At 36.7% G+C, this 22,787-nt stretch overlaps 2 protein-coding genes across 17 annotated transcripts in view; one reads left to right on the top strand and one right to left on the bottom strand.

Annotated features, from left to right (window-relative positions):
* PPFIA2 (PTPRF interacting protein alpha 2) overlaps positions 1 to 10,917 on the top strand; it is a 321,853-nt gene extending 310,936 nt beyond the window's left edge. For all 16 annotated transcript variants that reach the window (XM_017804349.1, XM_017804347.1, XM_017804348.1 and 13 more), the window contains 7 exons: positions 295 to 470; positions 1,321 to 1,418; positions 3,176 to 3,351; positions 3,446 to 3,514; positions 4,447 to 4,606; positions 6,229 to 6,318; positions 9,468 to 10,917. In XM_017804349.1, coding sequence (XP_017659838.1) covers positions 295 to 470; positions 1,321 to 1,418; positions 3,176 to 3,351; positions 3,446 to 3,514; positions 4,447 to 4,606; positions 6,229 to 6,287 — 738 coding nt within the window. In that variant the 3' untranslated portion in view covers positions 6,288 to 6,318; positions 9,468 to 10,917. The remainder of the gene's footprint in view (positions 1 to 294; positions 471 to 1,320; positions 1,419 to 3,175; positions 3,352 to 3,445; positions 3,515 to 4,446; positions 4,607 to 6,228; positions 6,319 to 9,467) is intronic.
* Positions 10,918 to 12,249: 1,332 nt separating this feature from the next.
* Positions 12,250 to 22,787, bottom strand: part of ACSS3 (acyl-CoA synthetase short-chain family member 3) — an 84,613-nt gene continuing 74,075 nt past the window's right edge. The window contains exons 12-16 of the mRNA XM_017804253.1: positions 18,982 to 19,063; positions 17,871 to 17,993; positions 13,546 to 13,645; positions 13,291 to 13,466; positions 12,250 to 13,016 (exon numbers count right to left, since the gene is read on the bottom strand). Of these exons, the coding sequence (XP_017659742.1) occupies positions 12,951 to 13,016; positions 13,291 to 13,466; positions 13,546 to 13,645; positions 17,871 to 17,993; positions 18,982 to 19,063 (547 nt within the window). The 3' untranslated portion in view covers positions 12,250 to 12,950. The remainder of the gene's footprint in view (positions 13,017 to 13,290; positions 13,467 to 13,545; positions 13,646 to 17,870; positions 17,994 to 18,981; positions 19,064 to 22,787) is intronic.

Below are 22,787 nucleotides of genomic sequence, written 5' to 3'. Positions count from 1 at the left end.
ATTGTGTAACAAGTTTGCTTGCATTTAAAACTCAAAACTAAAAAAAAAATCCTTAAAATTTACAAGGTTAGAAAACAAAACACAATGGGTAAAACTGCTATCAGTAACAAATATCTCACAGTGGCTCCCTCTTCCAATGTTAAATGTTAAAACAGAATTTATTTTTTTTAGCTAGAATTTCTCTAAGCTAGGAAGTCTCACAAGAAATGAGCAGAGCGGACATATTCTGTCTTTAATCTGTGGTGCAACCTTGAACAAACTCAAGAATTTATTCCTTCTCTCTTTTCTCTGTAGACCCTGGCTTATGGTGATATGAACCACGAATGGATAGGTAACGAATGGCTCCCCAGTCTGGGTTTACCTCAGTACCGAAGCTACTTTATGGAATGCCTGGTAGATGCGAGGATGTTAGATCACCTGACAAAGAAAGATCTGCGTGTGCACCTAAAAATGGTGGATAGTTTTCATCGGTAGGTTGGCATAACGACTACACCTATAAAAATGCTTATGTGTCTGCTGTAGTGCTCAGAGTGCACAAAATAAAAACACTTTCTGTTCTTCTGGTGCAGAAAACCACGCACAAAAGTGAGGGCTGACTGTCCAAAATCTGAATTGAGAGAGATTTGTTTAGTAATAGCAACCGCATTGCAGTTATACCTCTCAAAACCAAGATACTGGTACAGACAAATTTCATAATGAGCAAGGAACCATTAATATATCAATAAACCCTTAAAAATACAGAAATAGTAACAATTTAAGTGGTTTAAAGTATCAGAAAATGTTAGACTAAGATTCAAAGCCCTGAGATCTCATAATAATGCAAAGCTATTTTGTGTAGCACATAAAAGCTGTTAACAGTACAAGCAAATTGACAGTTGCTCAGGTTACCTAGGGATATGCCAGGAAGCTAAACTGGAAATAATGGAATAAAGGCATCTAGACTTTAAGGTGAATGATGTTTATGTGACAAGAAGTGGATTTCTTTTTACTAAACTGTCTGATTTGTAATTTTTTTTGAGGCCTGGTTTGACAAAACATTTCGTGGCTCGCAAGGGCTGACCTTTTCTGAATACAACTTTTAATGCTTTGGATTTCTTACACTAGAACATTTATTCAAACATACTCATTTTGATTTTGTCCATTTCATTCCTGAAATCTGTGAATTTTTTTTAATGGTTTTGCTCTCTTCTCTGTTCTCAAGATTTGCTACATGAGCACCATGAAACACCTCATGTGAAGTGCCGGAAACACATCCTATATATGTTCCTATCTTCAAAATTATCTTTAATAACTCTGAAAATGTTTCTCTTTAAATAACAGAACAAGCTTGCAATATGGAATCATGTGTTTAAAGAGGTTGAATTATGATAGAAAAGAACTGGAAAAGCGAAGAGAAATGAGTCAGCATGAAATAAAAGGTGATAGTTCCTGGGAATGAATACTGGGAATGTTTCTTCTCTTAAAACTTGACACTGGTAACCCCTTGTCATGCCATTTTAGCAAAGCATTTAACGTGCTTTAAGCGTTAAGTCTATCTGTCTTAAGAACACATCCTAGCTCCTTAAATTAGGCACAGTCAAATACTTTGCTAAATTGGGGCTGCAGTTCCTAATGGCTGTTTGATACATACATTTTGCTAAACTGGGTTTGGGGACAGATTTTATCTGAGCCTCTTTCAGGGTCAGAAGTGGAAAACCAAACAGCCTGCAGCTCAGTGGGATGTGCTGGGGACAATGCTGGAAAACGGGAGTACTCAGGACCCTCTCACTGTGCTCAGGCTTTTGAAAACCTTTGCCTTTGATTTCTTACATTAGAACGTATCATAGCAAATGCTGCTTGGAGGGTTGACCACCGAGGCAGTTGATTGGTATATAAGAATAGTTCCTAACAAAACTGGCCTTATTAGAAAATTTAACATCTGATTCTAAAGATTTTTTCTGTGTAAAGCTCTCTAGAGCAGTTGCAGGCTCACTTCATGTTTCCTTTAATATATAACAATTAGGGTGGTTGGCTTTTTTCATCTATCAGGAATGAATCCTCTGATTCCTTTGAGCATTTCTAGCTCTAGTGACTACAGCAGTCAGCACTTCTCAAGCACAATGCTGATTAGAAGAGCTAAAAAAAATGGAATTAGAAGGGAGAATGGCTACAGTGACAGTGTGCTCAAGACAGACGATGGCATGCACTAATGAAAAGACTTTGCCTTGGATGTGCAGGCATCAGTGCCAGTCAGTCTGAGCGTGCTTAGCTTTAGACTGACAGGAGAATTGTGTATTAGTCTCAAATTCTGGTGTGGCTTCAGTGCTAGTCACTGCTAGGACAAGGGTAATAATCCATAGCCTCCTTCACCCTGTTGGTCAGTTATTCATGGTCCCAGGAGAGATTTGGTCTCTGCCTGCCCCTGTGCTTCAGTTGATCCTGACCCCAAACTCTGGGATGCTCTTGGCCAAGCGATGGATAATGCTGGCTCCCAGAACAGCTACATTAGCTGGACCCCTAAGGGTTTAGGAAAAAGCCTCATCACTTAGTAACAGAAAACTCAGTATTATGTTTCCCAGTCACAACTATAAAGATAAGTAATTTTTTTTAATCTTACAAGCAGGGCAGGCTATATTTTAGAATAGCCTCAAAAATTGTTTTCTAGCTCATTTTTTGCCTCAGCTTTATAATTGGCATGGACTTTAACAACTCTACCAGCTTTCTGAACTAAACATAGTTTTAGTCTCTAAAATTGTGAACTCATCATTTGCTTTATGGCATGTTATAAAATGGTAGGTGCTGACACAACTCTCAAAATGTTTAATACAAAACTCTCCAGCGAAGCCCTGAGGAATGGATATTTCTCCTGTGCCCTTGCACTGTTGAACTGTAAAAACTTGGCTAAGGATTGAAAAGGGTATATATAGGAAGAAGAAGGAATTGCATTCTGGAGATGCCCTCTGGAAGCATATTTCTCTTTTGGAAACATTATTTGGTATAAACATTTAACTTGAAGATAGCTAAAATCACACAGAGTTTTTGAATAGGAGATATTAAAACTGCATTTGCTAGAATTCCTCTTTTAAGAAATAAAGCAGTATGACATCCACAGTGCATGCACAGCTACATGCATGCACCTGTACAATTTGGAAGTTATCAGGTATCAGGAGACTGATCCAGTGTTATGTCCTTACAGATGTGCTGGTATGGAGCAATGATCGAGTCATACGCTGGATCCAAGCCATTGGCCTCCGAGAATATGCAAATAATATCCTAGAAAGTGGTGTACATGGTTCACTTATAGCACTGGATGAAAATTTTGACTACAGCAGTTTAGCTTTATTATTACAGATTCCAACACAAAACACCCAGGCAAGTTTGCTTATGCTACTTATTGTTAATCTGTACCCATTACTGCCTTTTATTCATCTTCAACCATTTTAATTGTTTACTTTGGTATCTCTAGGCACGGCAGATCCTTGAGAGAGAATACAACAACCTTTTAGCACTAGGAACTGAAAGACGACTTGAGGAAGTAATTAATTTTATTTTAAGTATTTATAAAATATCACAGTGAAACATTAAAATTAAATTGAATGCATGAAGACGTTAATTCTCACATTGTTAAAAAAGACTTAGTTAAAGCTTTAAGAAAAAATTAGGAATGCCCATCAAGGGCCAGTGTGGCTACATATTTATATCACCTTTGATGCTGAATGTGGCACTGCACTCTTACCTTAAGATGAATATTTTCCAGAGAGGAAACATGCAGAACATGCAGAATGGAAGTCCTACTGGCCAGGGCAAGTGGCAGAAAATGTGTGTGGGTTGCATGCCTGTGCAATCTATTCTTTAGGCTACTTACATCCTTTATTTTAAAAATAAAGAAGAAAGAAGGAAAATAAATTTTCCGTTTGTTTCTTTTTCAATTTTCGAAGTTAATATTAATCAAGTGCGTTTTGGGGCAGTTATCTGGGATCAAGAATCTCAAATCCAATGATGGAAATTATTCATATTAATGTAAGAGTCCAGTGCAAAAGTGTTCAAGTCTTAGACTTTTGCATATGAGAAATAAAACTTTTAAAGACTTGCTGAAAATGTGAGATGCATATGAATTCTGTGCATGCACGAGTATTTAATCCTTTATTAGCACTTTATGTAAGCCTGCTAATGCAGTAACAAACCACTGCACCGTCACTGTATAAGAAAGTTCTACTTTAGCTGATACTAAACCCCTCAACTATATCGAGCCAGAGATTTAAGAAGAGCTTCCCACCCTAACATTTAATATTCTAAAACATTTACTTTTGTAAGTATGTCTCGAACACATTACAGTAACTGGATGCAGTGCAACAGAGCAGGGTAGTTATTGTCGAATACATTTAACAGTGGGAGAGGTAACACACAGCAGGATAATTAATCAAAACATTTCATTTTGCTTTATCAAATACAACTCTGTGTTGACAGAGCGATGACAAGAACTTCAGACGTGGCCCCTCCTGGCGACGACAGTTTCCTCCGCGCGAGGTTCATGGGATCAGCATGATGCCGGGCGCTTCGGAAACGCTGCCAGCTGGGTTCAGACTAACCACAACATCAGGGCAGTCACGGAAGATGCCAACTGATGGTATGCAGTCACTTCTGCACTTCCTGTTGAAAAGCAAGAGGCTTATCCTAGCACGCTAAATTGACTTTTAATGCATGCCTGTCTTGCACCACAAAAACTGTGTTCATTTAACTGGGATGAACGGAGTCTGGGAGAGTTGAATTAGGGAATAGAAAAGCACTGAATTGGCATACTATTGATTTTTTCAGGTTTGCTTCAGCCTGTCAGTGTTTATTTAAAATACAAAAAAAAAAAGGCCATCTCACCATCCTATGTCTGCAAAGGAAACATTCGGAAAGACAAGAATTAATTTACTAACTTTCAACTAAGACTGCATATAATATTTAAGCAAATTTTTCAGCTTATTAGCGTCTCAGCAGGTGGGGTGTATTTTAGAGAATGAACTTAGAATGGGCTATCATCTCTATTTTCCCATCTGACTTTTAAATTAGGTACCTTAGCCTTGACCATCAAATAATTGAAGTTGCTAGCAAATAATTACCATCACATGGATAGTTAGCGAATACTGAATTTCTGGCATTAATTGAGTTCCTGTATACCCATCTTAATTTTCTTTGGAAACCTTTCAATTTCCAAAAGATGCACTAACTCAGCAATGATTGGGAAAGTGACAAGCATACATGATGCAACAAAGAAACATAATTAAAAAATAAGTAAAATTTAAAAATCATTGTAAGAGAGCAAGGAGAAGGGACAAATCCCATCACAGCTATTTCTTCAGATATATGGAAGATAAAGCCAAATATGCCTGCTTGAAGTTCTGAGAAGCATCAGTACAAAGACTGGCCCATTTAAAATACTGCCATTTATTTCATCATGAGAGGATTTAGGTCTATGGATAGACTTGTCCCAAAGTAATTTAATGCACTGCTTGTAGTGATTACATTCTGTAACTCTTGATTGAACTTGGTATGACAGTATTGCCACCTAAATTCCATTAAAGCCATCTAAATTCCATTAAAGTTTCTCACCTTTAAAAAAATACTTTATAGTTGCAGTTACAGAACAAATAATTTACTGATTGCATCACTGAATTCCATTTGTTCCTAGCTCTCATGGCATTTCCATGACCCACATTACTGTAGCAGCTAAGAATCTTAGACATTCATAGATTTCATCTTCTAGCCATGGTATGATGTAGAAGATGATATTCCCATTTTACAGAAGGGGAACTAAGGCATAAGGGAGACAGTGATTTACTTGAGGTGTTCCAGACAGTTTATTCTTGAGCTGGGTACTGAACTTAGTAGATTTAAAGGTAAGTAATTTTTAAGACCTACATCTTCATCCAGGATTTGGCATCCTATCTCGAAGCACTAAGAATGCAATAGTATTTAAACAGCATGATAGGACTTATAACAAAATAAAGAGCATTAGGACTTATAACAAAATAAAGACCAAAACTGAGTTTTAAAATGCATTCACTTAATACAGATTCCAGTAGCACATCAGACTTGAAGAAACGCTGAGTTCTGAACTAGACTGTGCCTAGATGATGTCATAGAAAGCCACAGACCAATTTAACAGCCACCCTTCCAGTGGGAAACAGATTGATTTATTTTCCTCATGATCTTAAAGAGGTTCTGGTTTGTTTCTTTTTTTCTTTTTTTTGCAATTTCCAGTTGCTTCATCACGACTACAGAGGTTAGACAGCTCAACAGTTCGTACATACTCATGCTGACAAGACCTAGCAAAGAAGCCAGCACTGAATTGTGAGTATTCATAAGGGGTCATCATGAAAGCTATTTGTAACTGTACACTGCACCCCACATTATCCAAGCAAGAGGCAGCATGGAGCAGAGGACATAACTAAAGACTCACCAGGGTGGTCATTTCCTCATGACAACAGTCTTAAGCTCAGTCTAGGTGATGCTACCAACCATAACATTTTGGGGAGATGGCAGTGGGCACAGGGAATGAATTTACTCTATGAGAATTCCAAAAGAGTTCTACCATGAGCTGGATTGGGGGGCAACACTAGTAAAGCAGAAGATATTTACTTTTTTTTTTTTAATTAAAGCTATGGCTCAATTTAGAACAACAGGTAGCTGCATAAAGCTAGAACAAAAACTTCCCCACACAGAAAATTTTGCAAAGTTACCTATTGCACTTCTCAAATCATTCAGAATTGACAAAGAAAGGATATTCTGAGCTGGATCCAACTCTGAATCAAATTTAGTACTGGAATTCATGTTGCATTTTTTACCATTTATCTTTTAAATATGGCTATGAATATCACAGATTAACTGTTCCAAAGTTCTGTGGAAATACAGTTTTCTACTTCATCACAAGTTTTGCAAAAAATCCTAACATGATGAGTATTTCCATCAATATGGCACCGTTTCATGCTAGTATTTTCTCAGTAAAACAGTTTTCCTTTAAGTTACTTGAGGATTTGTAAGGGAGCTGGAAAGAATATTTGGATAGCACCAAAACCTCATCAGGCATCAAACATGCTTCAATAGCTGTTGCATATTGTAGGCAAGATATGCCAGGATCTGCAAGAAAGGGGGGGTTTGTTTGTTTGTTTGTTTGTTTGTTTGTTAGATTCCCAAGACTGGGACAGGATTGGGACCATCAAAATCTTACTAACTCTGCATAGGTTCAAGAAGTGCTTAGGAATAGTAAATGTTAATAGTGGGAACAGCAGATTGCTCAGGATCCTACTGATGACAGGAGCCTTAGTTCACAGATGTTCAGGAGACTGCAAGAGTATAAAACCTTAATCTTAAAAAAGGGAACTTTCCATGCCACCACTGAAAAAATAATCACCAGGGGTGGGGGTTTTATTTTCTTGTGGTTTTTTTTTTAAAGGTAAGTTAAGCAGCTGGTCCTACAAAGATGATGATGAAGCACATAAATTATAGAAATCTTTTTCTGTGTACGTACGTATAATTAGAGTGTGGTGACAGCAGAGGTGCATATATTTTCTTCCATGTGCTTCAGAATTGTGTGCTGAAGGCAATAAGGTATGACCAAGAAATTAAGTTCAAACACCAAGCTATATATTAGGCCAACAGTAATGGGCCAGGCACATGAGGTGAGGTTTGAAAAGTGCAACAAAGGCAGAAACTGAAATTTGATATGCTAGCAAAAATTAAGATTATCCAAACTGTTTATTCCCACTATATTAAAAATCATCTAAAAAGTAGCAAATGAAAACCAGAAGTAAAGTAACAGACTTTTCTGGCACTATTATATCAAACTTCAAAATTTAAAGAAATTGCCTGCATCTCAAAGATGAATGCATAAACAAAAACTCCTCATGTGGGGGATGTGAGCTTAAAGGACAACAGAGGAGTTTTCAGAATTTTGTGATCATAGTTCCTGGGTAACAGTTTCTTCATGGAAGGAACTGATTGATACTTGGACAAAAGAAAATATTATTCATTCCAAAATGCTTCTTGAAATTTTCCAGATCCAGCTTAGACTGAGACCAGACTTGTAACAACTTGCACCATCAGCAGCTGTGTTACTCTGGTGACTAACATATCTGCATGCATAGAACCAGGAACTGATTCTAACTAAGCAGCAGAGGGCAGGGACAGCTGGATGAGCTGTCACACAATAACAATATAAAAACAAAATTAATATAATAAAGGGGAATATGCCTACAAAGAGCAGGTCGAAAAGAGAGCTGCAAGCAGATTGCATATGGAAAAAATGCTCATGGCCTATGATCACAGCAGGCTGCAGATTCTTGCATTTTGCTACTCTTACAGAGATACTCCCTTACAGAGAATGTCAAAGCCTTGTATTTCAAAATAATTTATGCCAACAATACCAATTGGATACAACCTTACAGTGTCTTACAGTGTTTCTTCACAGCAGCTGTGTCTCACTCATATGCTTTTGAATTGCATTTCAGGTGGGTTTTTTTAAACATTTGTTGAAACCATGACGAGCTGCCAGAAATCACAAACAGACAGTCTCGGAACAGTTACATGAGCATACTGTGAGCAGCCCTGTTCCAGTGCACCCTCAGTATCAAAAATTTAAGAACAATTAAGACTGCTGATGCTAGCCATTTAATGTTGCAAAGTTTACCACAGAGCACAGAGCAGAAAGCTTTCTGCTGTGGTGGCTGTATGTTGCCCAGCTGAGCATCTGCAACGCCACACAGCCAGCATATTTGGCACTCACACTGTCCAAGCTTTCCCAATGCCTTTCTCTTATAAACACTTGTCATCACCAAGTCAGAAGGCTCAGTCAGGACAGTTTTGTTGCCACTGGCTGGGGCAATAGAACATACTAGTTTCGCTTCTATTCTAATAAACATTAAAGGGGATTTGGCAAAATCAACAATGTACTTTACCAATGAAGGGTTCCAAAGAGGATTTGTAAAGACAAATGGGGAAGCAGCATTCCAAAAAGATGTGAATGATAATCTGGAAGCAGCTGGTCCATAGCAAAGAAATCATCAGGGTGAAAAAAGTAAATGCTGTTGAGCTGCAGTGAACTAGGAAGGAGAACCACAAAGTACACCAGCAAGGTCTGTACACTGAAAATGTGTGTTTAACCTTGTGCCAAACAGGCAAAGGTCTCCAGATGCAGGAAACTAACTCCAGTGCTGAATTAAAACAGCAAGAAAACAACTATAAAATGAACATAAGCAGCAGTCTATTTTGATCTAGGACAAAAATCAGTATACATTAGTAAAATATTAAAATTCATTATTAATAGGTCTATGTTGCAGATCTAAAATTAAACAAATGCATGCCTCCCACAGATAATCAAAGACCATGTTTTACTAAAACATGCAATAGCGTAGTTAGTGATATATTTTCTGTTGTTATTGCATCCTAGACCAAATTAGAAACAAAGAACCTCACTAATTAATGTTTATTTTTTTTCCCCTTAGATGTCATCTCTTTCTTCTACTTTACTTGAAGTGCACTATCACTACCTAAGAAAAGAGCATTAAAACTTTCTGCAAGAACAGGGTAATAGGGAAGAAAATACATAAAGTTTATCAGACACATATGATGTTCCTTTCATGTACTGGTTAACTTAAAACAAGAATAAAAAATACCTAAATTACTAAAAAAAAAAAAATAATAAAAAAAGAAAAACAAAACAACCTCCCTTTTTTTCTCTCAGCATCTCTGTCATCAAAAATTTGGCAGTAGTGCACATCCAAAGCTTTTATCAAACGAAGCCACTCATCTTTACATTGTTCCATCTGTTTTATTGTAAAATATTAGACATTTACGTATTTACTGTGTATGTATTTCTTTTAAAATGTGTAAGTCTTATGTAAATGGATATAAATATGATTTTTTAAAAAATAAAATCTATGGTACATGGGGTCTCAGTGCAAACATTTGACAACACAGTGTCAATAATACTGTTTGTATCTTTCCATTCCACCATTTTTACAGTTTTTGGATTGTAACAGTCAAATGAATATGTTTAGCAGAGTTAGAAGCTTCAACATGTTCCTACTGAGAAAAATCTGTCAATATTAAAAGCTGAACACCTGCCTCTGATGATGTATAATAGAATACATAACCTGGAACTGGAGCCAAAATGGACCTTTAAAGACAAAATGGAAATGTCAGATATCTATAGAGAAGCATCATCATGGCTCACCTCTTAAAAACAAATAAATAAACCCAGGAGAACTGTTTATAAAAAAAAAGGCAATTTAATAAAACATGATTTATACAAAAAACCAAAAACTTTCTTCTATGTTACCTGTGGACCAAGAAGAATCTTGCTTTACCAAGAGCCACCTTTTTGTTCCAGGATCTTGAAACACCAGCCAGCATTGGAAAAGTAAATCTAATATTTGCATAGAATCAGATTCTCGTTTCCAGTTCTATTCAACAAAGAAAAAGAAAGACAAGAGAAGCCAAACCCCACCATTTCTTCATTCTAACAGGGCATTAGGCTCCTGTCTAATGTTACGCTTTTAGCCAAGATGGCCTTGCTGAGACTTCACAGAAGTCAGTTTTATCAGAGGAAATAACTGAAAGACAGAGTGATTAATATATAATGTATAAAAGTTTAGAAGAGCAACTATTACCTGCTGTGGCTTTATTTGGTGGTGTTATTGTTGTTTATTCTTTGTTTAAATGGGAAGTTTCAAAGTAAGACCTACTTAATAGTCATTTACCTATTTGCTATTTTTCTGCTGCTTGATCTTAGCTCAAGACCTGTCTTTTAGTTATTTCTTTAAGCAGTTTGATCTGCAATGTTTGCACGTACATAAACATTTGTTTTGTCTATTTTCATTTGGCAAACTTCAGTCAATCAGATGGTGAAAAATTTTTCTCCCCCAATGTCAATAAAAAAAGAATTCAGTGCTATTTGTGTTTATAAGTCTATTAAGCTTGGTATATAGGAGCATTAAATTTGGAAACCAGATGCTTCTCATGCATAAACACATTTTGACACTAACAGGTATGAGTCACGACGGAGTTACTGGTCAGAATCCGCCACGAGAGGGAGCAGTGAACTTGCTGATGGGTGTGATATAATGGCAGGGTTATAACTATATAAAGCCAAGGCTCCTGTAAATACAGTTCCTCGGGTTTGACCGACATCGTTGCTGATGTTCTTTCTCCCCCTCCTCCCTCAGCCTCCTTCTGGATTATTTTAGTGTAGAATATCACAAAGTAAAATAATGCAAACACCATTAGCAGTGGTTGCAGTATCATATGAATACACGTTTCCTTGTAAACACCCGCTCACATTTTACAGAATTTCTTTTGCAGCCCACATTGTCATAGCCCACACTAAAATTTAGGGGATGGGGTTAAATGAGATGTGTTGGGGAAAAGAATGAGCCAGATCTTGTGACCAAAGCTGAAGTTATTTTGCCCCAGAAATACAGCACCGTTAGCAAAGCACCCTGCTGATTCTTAGAGCCATTAGCATTTACAGTCCAGTCTCTCACAACATGTTTTACCCTCTGTTCAGATTGAGATTTTCAACTAAATTGAATAACTGAGCGGGGGCGGCAGGGTTGAGGTGGGCTACCTTATACAATGACTTGGCAAAAAACAAGTACAGCACAGACTCAAACGAGGCTGTTCTATTATATGACTGTATGACCTGTTTCAACATGACTGGCTGTGCTGTATGCAGTCCCAAGTGAAAAAACACAGGAACATTTTATATAGTTCTTATGCAACTAGTAGAGCTCACCAACTCTACAAAAGATCACAGGCACAAGGCACCATCAGGGTATGGCTCACAGTAAGTAGCACCTATCTATCACCTTTTATGTCCTACATCAATCTGTTGGTTTATTTCATCACTTTACAGCGATATCATCCTTAACTCTATCCACCAGCACACAACAGTATTTCTGGACTCTTTTGAGGACCTCTCTTATATACCAACATCATCTGAATTTATGTATGGCTTATTGTTTCTGTATATGTATACTTTTTAAAGCATTTTTACCTTTATTGTTCAATTAAAAACCTGCAGCTTAAGAAGTATGTAGAGAGTGTATCCTCCATCCCCTGGCTTGTTAAGAACCTTGTAACTATTCTGAAATGGCCTATAAATTCCAGGATAAGCTGCTTAGTATCTGTATTTGCTAAATTTCTTGGTTATATATACCTCGGCAAAAGCACATTCTGGTTATCCTTATCATACGGTATTTTTTTAACAAGAAAATTATCAGAAAATGCAAAGAGTAAATGCCTGCCTTTATTTAAAATCGTGTGTATTATTGAGCAGACAAATGAGGATTTTCACATATTTGAAAGCCAGAAATTATTTATCATTCTACAAAAAAGACATTTCAGAAACTTATTGAGTAAAAAAATTATAGGAATCTAATTTATAGCAGAAAGTCTTAGGAAAAAAAAGAAATCAGTGGAATCAAGAAAATTAATTTTAAAATTTTTAATTTTAGAAAAATTTAAAAGATGTAAAGGCTTCAAATTTACAAGTGAGAACAATTTATGTCTTCAACAATTTTCACAATTAAATTCCTGTTTATTGCTGTCCTCATGACTTACTTTTTGTAAACTGTTGTATTCAAACTCAAGTTACTGGTCACATTATACAAAAACAGATTGAAATGAAAGGTTACATGACATCATACAGATAATCTCATCACTCCTCCCCTTTAAGACTATAGAAATGTATGAATTCTATGTGCAATTCTTAGCCATCTTAATAACCAGCATATATTCACAACATGCAGAGACTTTACTATGTGTCATTGGCTGTGACAAGATGGTAAAGAACACAGTAATGTTTCTGCAGTAAAAACATTTTGTTCCAAATCATGACTAGTTTTTAAAATGTGATAATCTTAACAGACAGAAAGTCTCTTTGTACTTCTGTAATTAAAATGTTTGTTATTGATGTATTATCCAATTTAATTTTTCTTTAGCAGTTCTTCAATATGTTTAAACACGCTAGCATCTTCAATGGTTGGTGTTATCTGAAAAGGAAGAATATATAGAAGCATGTGAGAGTAGACAGAATTTCATTCAGAGATTCTTCAAATCTAGCCTTCAAAAGCAATCAACAAAAAAGTACCTGGAAAGCTCTGGAGCATAAAAACCTTTTGGGTAAGTCACAGTAGAAATAAAATATAACATACTACCTAAAGTCATGGACCAGTTACAGAACAGTCAAGAGAATTAAAACCATAACATTGTGCCTTCAGGTGTGCACGTGCGCCTAATTCATGAAAGCACACATCTCCAACTTGCCTTGTATGGCTTTCCACTGACAAGTGCAGAAAGAGCCGAACGTGGTATCTTGCCAGAGCGTGTTTTTGGTAGCTGTTTCACAAACATCCCCTTCTGGAAAGCTGCTACAGGGCCAATGTTAGTTCGAACTCGCTCAACAATCTCATTCAAAATCGTATTCTTTTCTGTCTTTATACCTGGTGAAGAAAGTCATATCCTTTACCTTTTCTGAGACTTTTGCAAGTCTTAGTGACATCAGTATCAGTGAGCTCTCACCTTGTCTCAGTACACACAGCGCAAATGGAACATGTCCTTTTAAAGGATCCTCCTGGCCCACAACAGCACAGTCCGCCACAGCGGGATGGAAGAGAATACACTGAGGGACAGAAAACAGAAGTAAAGAGAACTAATAATATAATAGATGGACATTCAGTGAAAAAATTCCACAGTCATGGATATTTAACATAGTTACTTCTTACATTTTGACAGCAAAAGGTATTTAGTCAGTACACCTGAGGATTTCAATTACATGTGTTGCAGATGTACATGAGTATACTTTCATACACACAGTTACATGTATTTCTCAAACAAACACAAGAAGTAAGAACTACGGAAGCACAAGACAGAAATCTAGAACAAACCAAAGGTAATTTCTTTGGGAGAGTATCACATCTTTGTTTTTTTAGTGAGATCTTTGCTGGAACAAATAACAGTAGTCTAACATTACAATTAACATGGAGTTAAATGAGTGGATTAAGGACCAAAACTACAGAAGCACTCCTACTACTGAGCTATAAAGTCATATTGGTTTATTCTAACTCTTATCTTTTTTATTCTTTGCTGCTGTAAAGGCATAGTTTCAACCAAGGCAAAATACAGGCCTAGTCTCAGCTTGCAGCCAGCCTAGCTCAGCTCACTCTCTTGGAACCATTAGGTCTCAGCCTCCTGAGACATAAAAAGCAATTAAACCAGAGCCCCCCTCCTTCCCAACACGTTACACAATAACACATTGACAAAAATACTCCAAATTTTCATTTAGTTAAAAAAAGTAAGACATTCTCTCTTCCTTCCAATTAGCTAGCTGAGGTTCTCACTTCCTGGAAAACAGTCACCAAGATGTCTCAGTACGTACCAAGACTGTGTCACTGAGTCTGGGACAAAGCTGGGCTTAAGATGCCAGGAACTGTGAATCCTCTTCCAAAGTAACTGGCTAATTTCATGTAGCTATCAGTATGCCTTGGGGCATCTTGCTGTCAACAGTGCTTTGAGCACTTTTCAGTCCTCTGGACCGAACTACAGAGAACCTAAACATTACCCTACACAGAGGCCACATCATGTGACTGTGCATACAAGGGCTATGTTCTTGCTAATAACTGAACTTCACATACTGTGTTGCCAAAATCTAAGGCAATGGGATGACTAACTAAATTTTAAGTAAAAAGGCCTTTTTTGGTTGTTTTTATTAAGTAGGAATCATTTCTACTGGCTACTCATACAATGGTATGCGAATGAGGAAGACAGGAAAAGTACAAAGAAGACAGAGAAAAAACCTGAAGAAATGGAAAGCTGAATCACTGTTGTTCCAATTAACAAAAGGAAAGCTGTTGTTGACCTGTTTGTGAAACCAATGGGGAAGGAACAATTCAAAGGGTTTCCTATAACCCATCCTCGAAACAGATTTCACCATCCTTGGGCATTACAGTCAGAAAGGAGAAACTGGCTCTATGTGTCATGGTCACTACACCAAGATACACTACAACATACACCAAGATCAAACTGTTTCTAGCACACTTTGTTTGTCAGTCACTTCATGAACTATGATCCTAGAAGTAACCCATTCTAGAAAAAGGGTAAATGGAAAACACTGACCTTAATAGTAGATGCATGGTCTATCAAAGTAGAAAAGCATGAACATTTATGCACAGCTTTTGAAACTATATATTTTTTCACAGGAATTAAATAGGATGTGCACAAGTTACATATAAAACAGAGGTCTGGGCTTACCCCAGAATTAGAAGGGCAGAGGAGCCTGCTAGATAAAAACCTGAAGCTAAATATATACCTATACATTTGAATTCAGGTATAGCTTAATTTTACAGAAGTCATTGTAACCACACTGACAAATCATACAGGAATGAATTCTTACGCAACTCCAAATCTCTGTGGTATTTCAATGCATCACATACACTTAATGCACTTTGGTCACTTCTAGGCCAAGCCTCAATAATGCATTTTTCTCCTGTTCTGACCTCTTGACCCTGGCCACATAAACTTGAGAGACATATATAACAACAACAACAACAAAAGGAAAGGAAAAAAAAAGGAAAGGAAAGAAAAGAAAAACCCAATGAATTATGGAAAAGTAGACAGTAAGGTCTAAAACTACAGTACTGTTTTCCATAATAACATAGGAAAAAGGTCTGCAGTAACCTCACATTACCATTAAATACCATAATTACCTGCCAGGCATCAACAGGACCCCTAAGGTAGAGATTTAAGTATTGCCAGCTTGTTTTGGCCATTCCAGACTGTCACTTATTCATAAGAATCTGACGGTTAGCTGGAATATTGCAGTTACTGTAGTATTTTTCTTCAGTCTATCCAAAATGCTATCAACTTTTCAAATGCTAACTTCAAATGATTGAAATTAGTAATTAGGAAATACTAAAAAAATTAGTAAGTACTAATTTGAAAATTATCAAACTTTGTAAAACAACTGAAAATAACAGAATTAGCACTAGACATTTAAAAATTGTTTAAAAGTAATAAAAAACTTGAAGTGAAATGGCTTTCCTGGAATGATCACTGGGCACAAGGATGGATGCAAAGGAAAGGATTTCTCATGCTAAATTCCTCAATTTAAAGTCTGTTGCCTCAGACAGTCAAGATTCAATTTAGGTGTTTTTCAGAAACGGGCAGGGAGGGACACCATAGATTTACAGACAAGAGTCAGATAGACCAAGACAAGCTGAGGCTACCATAATAGCTACCCTTCACTGACTGGCAAAGTAAACACAACACCTACTGCATTGCGCAAACATGGAGCTCCAGTGGTATTAATAGATACCTTAGAAAAAGAAACTAATTGTTTAGAACATAATAAAGCTGAAATACTTAGTCAAAGCATTAGCAAAAAACTTGTTATGCTTGTAATGCAGCTATAATGTAAATGCAGATAATATACTTGCTCGACAAGGTTACTGTCACTTAATTAGATGGCGATTCAATGAACCTCTAACTCTGTATTTACTGATCTTACTGAGAAGCTAATTGTGGTATTCTTAATGCTTTCCCATTTAACTATGCTGTGCATACATTAACACCACTCTTGGTTTCTAGCTTTGTTCAAAAGGTGAATAGAAAAGCTTCTAGAATGTCAGAGTGATGAAACATTTTTATGTCTCTAGGGGAAAGGCCTAACTAGCAGACAGACAGACACTGAGCTCGGTATGATGGATACAAAGGTAATACAACAGAGGACGTGATTCAATTCATCATTTGTTATAGTAGTTTCAGATTAAGGCTTTAGCAAAGAAACAATGTCCAGCTCAGACTCTGAGGGACTGAGAATCCCTGCTGCACTTTAGCAGGGCAATACAAAAACCTGACTTCTAAGGGAAAGAGGGTTAAGCAGACTAAAAGCCACCTTTATGCGAGTCAGGGCAGCAGCTCATTCAGCTCCCTCGCTGACCAGTTCTCAATGGATTGACTATATTTATCTGAATTTGTTCACTTCTGTGTAATCAGAATTTCTTCTATTCTAAGTTTCCTAGCCTTTAAAAAACATAGTGGCTAGCCTAACAGACATTACAAACAGAAAAATTACTAGTTTTTGATTCAGTGAACAGTTAAATTCACAGTTCTTATAAGTGTATTTTTATTTTGTACATGCCCAGCACACCTTTTCCTATACTCCCTGAATAAGCAATTGATATGTCATCAAGGAAATTTGTAACTGGCAATCAATCACAGCAGTTCCAGAGAGGTGAGTGAACAATGATATGAAATTCAGACACTATTATGAACTGCACTATTTTCAATTTTTTTGAGTTGCATAGGTATGACATTAATGACTTTCAACTTAACAGCAGGTTTTTTTACAGACATTTTCATTGTTCATTTAGCACTGCTCATACAGTAAGAGACAAAACAGCTGTCAAGAAAATGGGAAGGAAAGTCTTCAAATCAAGAAATGCGAGTCTATGTGAAAAGAATTCAGCCAACACTGAGCACTGTATTTTAGGAATAAAAGTTTCTACTCCTCAGTTACTACAGTATTTGGTGAAACTACTTGGCACACTGACTCTACATTATCTTAACATATTCCCAAACAAATACGTTATCAGAGCTAACAGCTATGCTTCCCATACGTCTGTCTCATCAATCCCATGGTACAAACTGCTTATTACTGACTAAATTTATTATGTTCTGGAAAGCACCTTAATAGGAAAAACCTGAAATAGGAAATGTTGTGGTTAAAAGTACCAGTGGAAATGCAAACAAAAAGAGCAGAAAGAAAATGAGAGATTTTGTGAGATTTTCAGTCTCAGCTTGTTCTATTCAACTTTCACTCTTCTATTTTCTTGTCAAGCAATGCTAACCTCTTCAATCGCACCTGCTGAAATTCTGTGTCCAGCAACATTGATCACATCATCAGCTCGAGACAGGACATATAAATAGCCATCTTCATCCATATAGCCAGCATCCATAGTATCATAATATCCCTAAACATGACACAATAAAAAATAAATTCAAAAAGAGTACTAGGAATACCCATGAATTTACCATGAAATCGACAACAACAACAACAATCACCCCTTTTCCACATTAAATATGCTTTTGGTGCTTGAAAGATTTAATTCTGTAATATTTTTCACTATTTTTCTGTCATAATATGCCGTGCAGCTCCTTTCCATAAGAGTTTTGTAGACTTTGTTAATACAGAACAGAAGACAATAGATAAACCTGGATTTCTTTCCAACTCTGCTTACTTTGATTCCTGACAGCTTGGAGAAGGATGTTGCCTGGATCCACACAAGGAGAATGGAACTGTTACAATATAATAACCAGTTGTCAATTGTCCTAAAGATATTCCTGTTTGCTGTATCCAAACATACATCATCATCGTGAAGCAACTGCACACAGGAAATAATTTGCCTGACTAATTCACTCATTTACTTTTATTGATCTAAACCTTCCATTCTGAACATTTGTATAGGACCAATCTAGTTATTTCTACAAGGAAAGGAGGAAGCCAATCCTTGGATAGTTCATCTGACAAGGAAACATAACTAATAAAGTAAGGAGCCTCCAATATATTTAGGTGCACAGTGGACAAGTGTGTATTTTGGACTGATACCAAGCTAGCATGACTGCATGTCAACAGGATTAGTATATTTGAAGCTATGCTAGACGAAGGTCACAGGCTTATATGTTTTATTAGATCAAATGACATAAAATGACTTTTTGGCTCAGAAGCTTGAGGTTTACTTCTTCTGTTTCAGATCTTAAAAAACCCACAGTATGTCTAAGGGCTTAAATTACAGATGAAAAAAGTTTTACCTTGAAATGCTTTTAATTGTATGCACATATATCAAAGAAATTAAATTAAGATATGAAAATTTATGATAAACTGTTATCCAGGTTAAATCTGTTATCATTCAGTTCTGCAGAATTACTAAAAATGTATATAATTTATTTCATAATTCTTACTGGAAATTTTTGGAAATATAACTTCTGGAATGTTTCTTTATTTTCCCAAAGACCTGAGAATGCTCCAGGAGGCAAAGGCAACCTTAAATTGAAAAGAGCAGAGGGAAGTATTAACAAATACAGATATAACAAGTACAACTCATGTTCTCTATTCATACTTGATATTCAGATAAAGAATCATTGTTTATACAATCAGAAAACAGTTCAGCTTAATAATATGCTGATAACATAAAAACACTATATATTATTGTGAACATATGCATACAGCTCTGCACTGTATCCAGACCTTACCTTTTATATTACATAAGCATCTCAGTAAAATAATGTTTGATCTAGTAAACATCACATATTGCACTATAAATATGTTAACAATATTCAGCTTTCAACATTTCTAAGGATTAAGAATCTGTCAGAAATGTGTGCATATATGCTATGATACAGGCAATTTCATTATTATAGGTATCTTTTTCTCTAACACCCATACACCACTCACATGTGCATAGACAGATGGATTATCAGATACACAAACCTTCCGTTTCTGTAAAAAGATGTAGCTCAAAGGACTTCAACCATGAGAATATGAATAAAAATGTTTTTCTTTTATATTGAAACTGTGCTCAATATTATTGGAAATACTGGAGTTCTTTGAAAGGATATTGATAAAAGTCACTAGTAGAACTTTCTAAAATAACTGGACTTATTTTTATTTTTTTTAAGAAGCAAAGCTGTAAAATTCTGGTCTGCTTTATTTGCTGAGTTTTGAATGTACACTATACACCCCTTCGTCAGTCAACATCTGTCAGAAGAAGAGAAGCTGCAGAAGCCACAGCTAACAGTAGTTGTTTCTTCCTTCAAATCTCTGATAGGATTAAACACAGATTTCTTCAACTGCCTAAGAGATATATATTCAGGCATATCAACACAAGTTTTATCAAGTTTACCCCTAATGACAGAGAGATAATGATCATGCAAGCAAACATATTTATTTAGATAAAATCATAAACACCCCATACAGTTTTTACTAGTATATGCCTGCATTCCTAACTAGCAACTATTTATCTAGAGGTATTTTTTTTCTATTGATAGTATCCCTGTGACACCTGAAGGCAACATCTCTAGCAGAAAAACACTTCTGTAGCATAGCAACACTGGTATCATTACAAGACTCCAGTGATGTTTAGAACACAAGAACAGGTGCCACAAGCTCTGTGACATGGACATTTCTAACATTATATTTACAAAAGAATACTTATCTACCTATCTATATACACACTAATCCTAAGTATGGCATAAATATAAATATGATATAAAAGGTACAAACTACATTGAAAAGGTCATGTCATCCAGTAATGATTCAAATACCTGATTTTTTACAATCATAGTTTTTTCAGCTTAATTCAGCTCAGTTAGCATAACAGAATATACTGCTATAAATACTACTTTCTCTGAGGGCTCTGGCTCAACATGTCCCATAAATCACATTCCTTGAAAGTATGGTTAAGAAAGTATGGCCAGAAATGCCAAGACACTTCCCAGGTAGTCATGCAGGGTTCAGGAGGGCAGGTTGGCTTCTGCCCATCTGGAAGGAATTCACTGCCTTATTTTAAGCTTTTCAATCTTAGTAAGCATCTCTGTGATATACAAAGATGACCTATAGAGTGTTTGCTTTGAAAAAAAAAAAAGATTAGAAAAACAAAATATTGATTGTGGTGTTTATGTATTTATGAGTTTAAAAGAAAAAAAATCTCTTGCTTAGATTCAAGAAAAATCACTAGAGAATGGCAGTTACTATGGGTGTTGCCTGGTTGCTAATAGCACAGCAATTCATAACAGCCTCAGTCATGGCAAACTTTGCACTTTAAATTCATTTAGCAGTCTGAAACATCCTTGTGATGGGAGAGAAAGGACAACTCATATTGATAAAGTCCTTAATTTCCCCATAGCTCTATTCCGTACTTTGCAGTTAGTCATTCAATAGAAAAAAACCAATTTTACTGCTGAAATCAGAAAAGCATTTTCCTTTCTGTAATTGTTCAGAAATCTAAACACTGAAGTGTGTAACATATCACCAAAAATATAATGCTTGCTCCTACCCTTTCGTTTTATTCTGTTTGTTCAGATTTTTATTTTCCTGGAGGGGTGGGGGAGTGGGTAGAGGAGGGCGGGGGGTGTCTTATGTTTGATTGTGGTTTTTTTCTTTGGTTTGTTGGGTTTTTTTTAGAAAAATTGCATTGATAAGTACATCCACAGAACATACTTCCTGAGTCGGCTGAAAACAGATTGCTAAACTAGTGGCTACCACAGGTATCTCTATAGTACATATCATAGCACAATACAGACAACATCTGAAAATGTGCTTCCATAGCTTTCTGTGAAAGATTACTTGCAATTAAGACCCCATTCATCCTCTAAGCAAAAAGTGAGTGCCATCATCTATGTGTCCATCTTCCAGGCAAAATAATTCCAGATCAACAGGCACATACAATTCTTTCATGAGAGTAAAGCTCTTAGCATCATGACTGACTAGAATTTCTAGTTTCTGTGAAAATACAAATAATTATTAAAATTAATAAAGGCAGAATTCAGTCTGCCAAAACATGATTACATGTATTGGAATTTTGTCAGGACATTAGAACTAAAATGTCCAGAGCCAAAAATACCTCCAACCCACTGCTGTCAAGAAGAAGCCTGCCATAAATTCCAAAGGGAGCAGAACTGGATCACAATTACATGCAGGGAGCCAGAAGAGATAAAACGAGGCAGTCAGAAAATGACAGCAACCAAAAGCAAACATCCCTTCCCTTTCTCAACCTCTCCATACAAAAACAGGAACATTTTGGGATGTCTGGTTTCACAGAATCACAGACTCAATTAGGTTGGAAAAGACCTCTGAGATCACTGAGTCCAACCTATGACCTAACACAACCATATAAACTCAATCATGGCACTAAGTGCCAAATCCAGTGTTTCATTAAACACTTCCAGGGACAGTGACTCCACCACATCCCTGGGCAATCCATTCCAATGCCTATTCACTCTTTCAGTGAAGAACTTCTCTCTAATGTTCAGCTTAAACCTCCCCTGGTGCAGTTAAGGACTGTGTCCTCTTTTCCTATTGCTGGCTGCCTGGGAGAAGAGGCCAACCACCACCTGGCTACAGCCTCCTTTCAGGTAGTTGTAGAGACCAATAAGGTCTCCATAATAAGGTCTCCCTTGAGCCTCGTTTTCTCCAGGCTAAACAACCCCAGCTCCCTCAGCTGCTCCTCACAGGACTTGTGCTCCAGACCCTTCACCAGCCTCGCTGTCCTTCTCCAGACCCACTCCCGCAACAGTTTGTGTCTGTTCTTCCTAGGAAATACAACACACGTCTACAAGAATTCAATATTTAAAAACTGTTGCCTCTTTGACCAAACACTGAGTTGATACTCAAGACCTTTTGGGGTTATTTTTACTAAGTGGGTATATTAACAAAAAAATTCCAGGTATGCATAAGTAAGCATGATTGCCCCAGATGGTCCTGCTTTCCTTTCACAAAGGAGAGGACCACAGAAGACCAAGACAGAAGGAAATATATTCCTTCATTATGATTTCCACAATATACAAAGAAGTTGCTTTGCAAGGTTTTCCTTTGGGACATATTCACTGTATTTCCCTAGCTATCTGTTAACTCTCTCTCACCTTGCATGCCAAGCCACAAAGCAGCCAGTGTTGAGCCTTTGCATCTGCTATCAGTTTGAAGATGAACTCTCCCTTACACTAGTCTTGCTTTGACTTTCCATATGGTCCTAACTCTGGTAGCATCTTTT

This window comes from Lepidothrix coronata, unplaced genomic scaffold (assembly GCF_001604755.1).
Source record: "Lepidothrix coronata isolate B3197 unplaced genomic scaffold, Lepidothrix_coronata-1.0 Scaffold9, whole genome shotgun sequence".
Classification (NCBI taxonomy): Eukaryota; Metazoa; Chordata; class Aves; order Passeriformes; family Pipridae; genus Lepidothrix; species Lepidothrix coronata.
The sequence above is the reverse complement of the archived record's forward strand: the minus strand, read 5'-3'. Positions and strand labels throughout refer to the sequence as shown.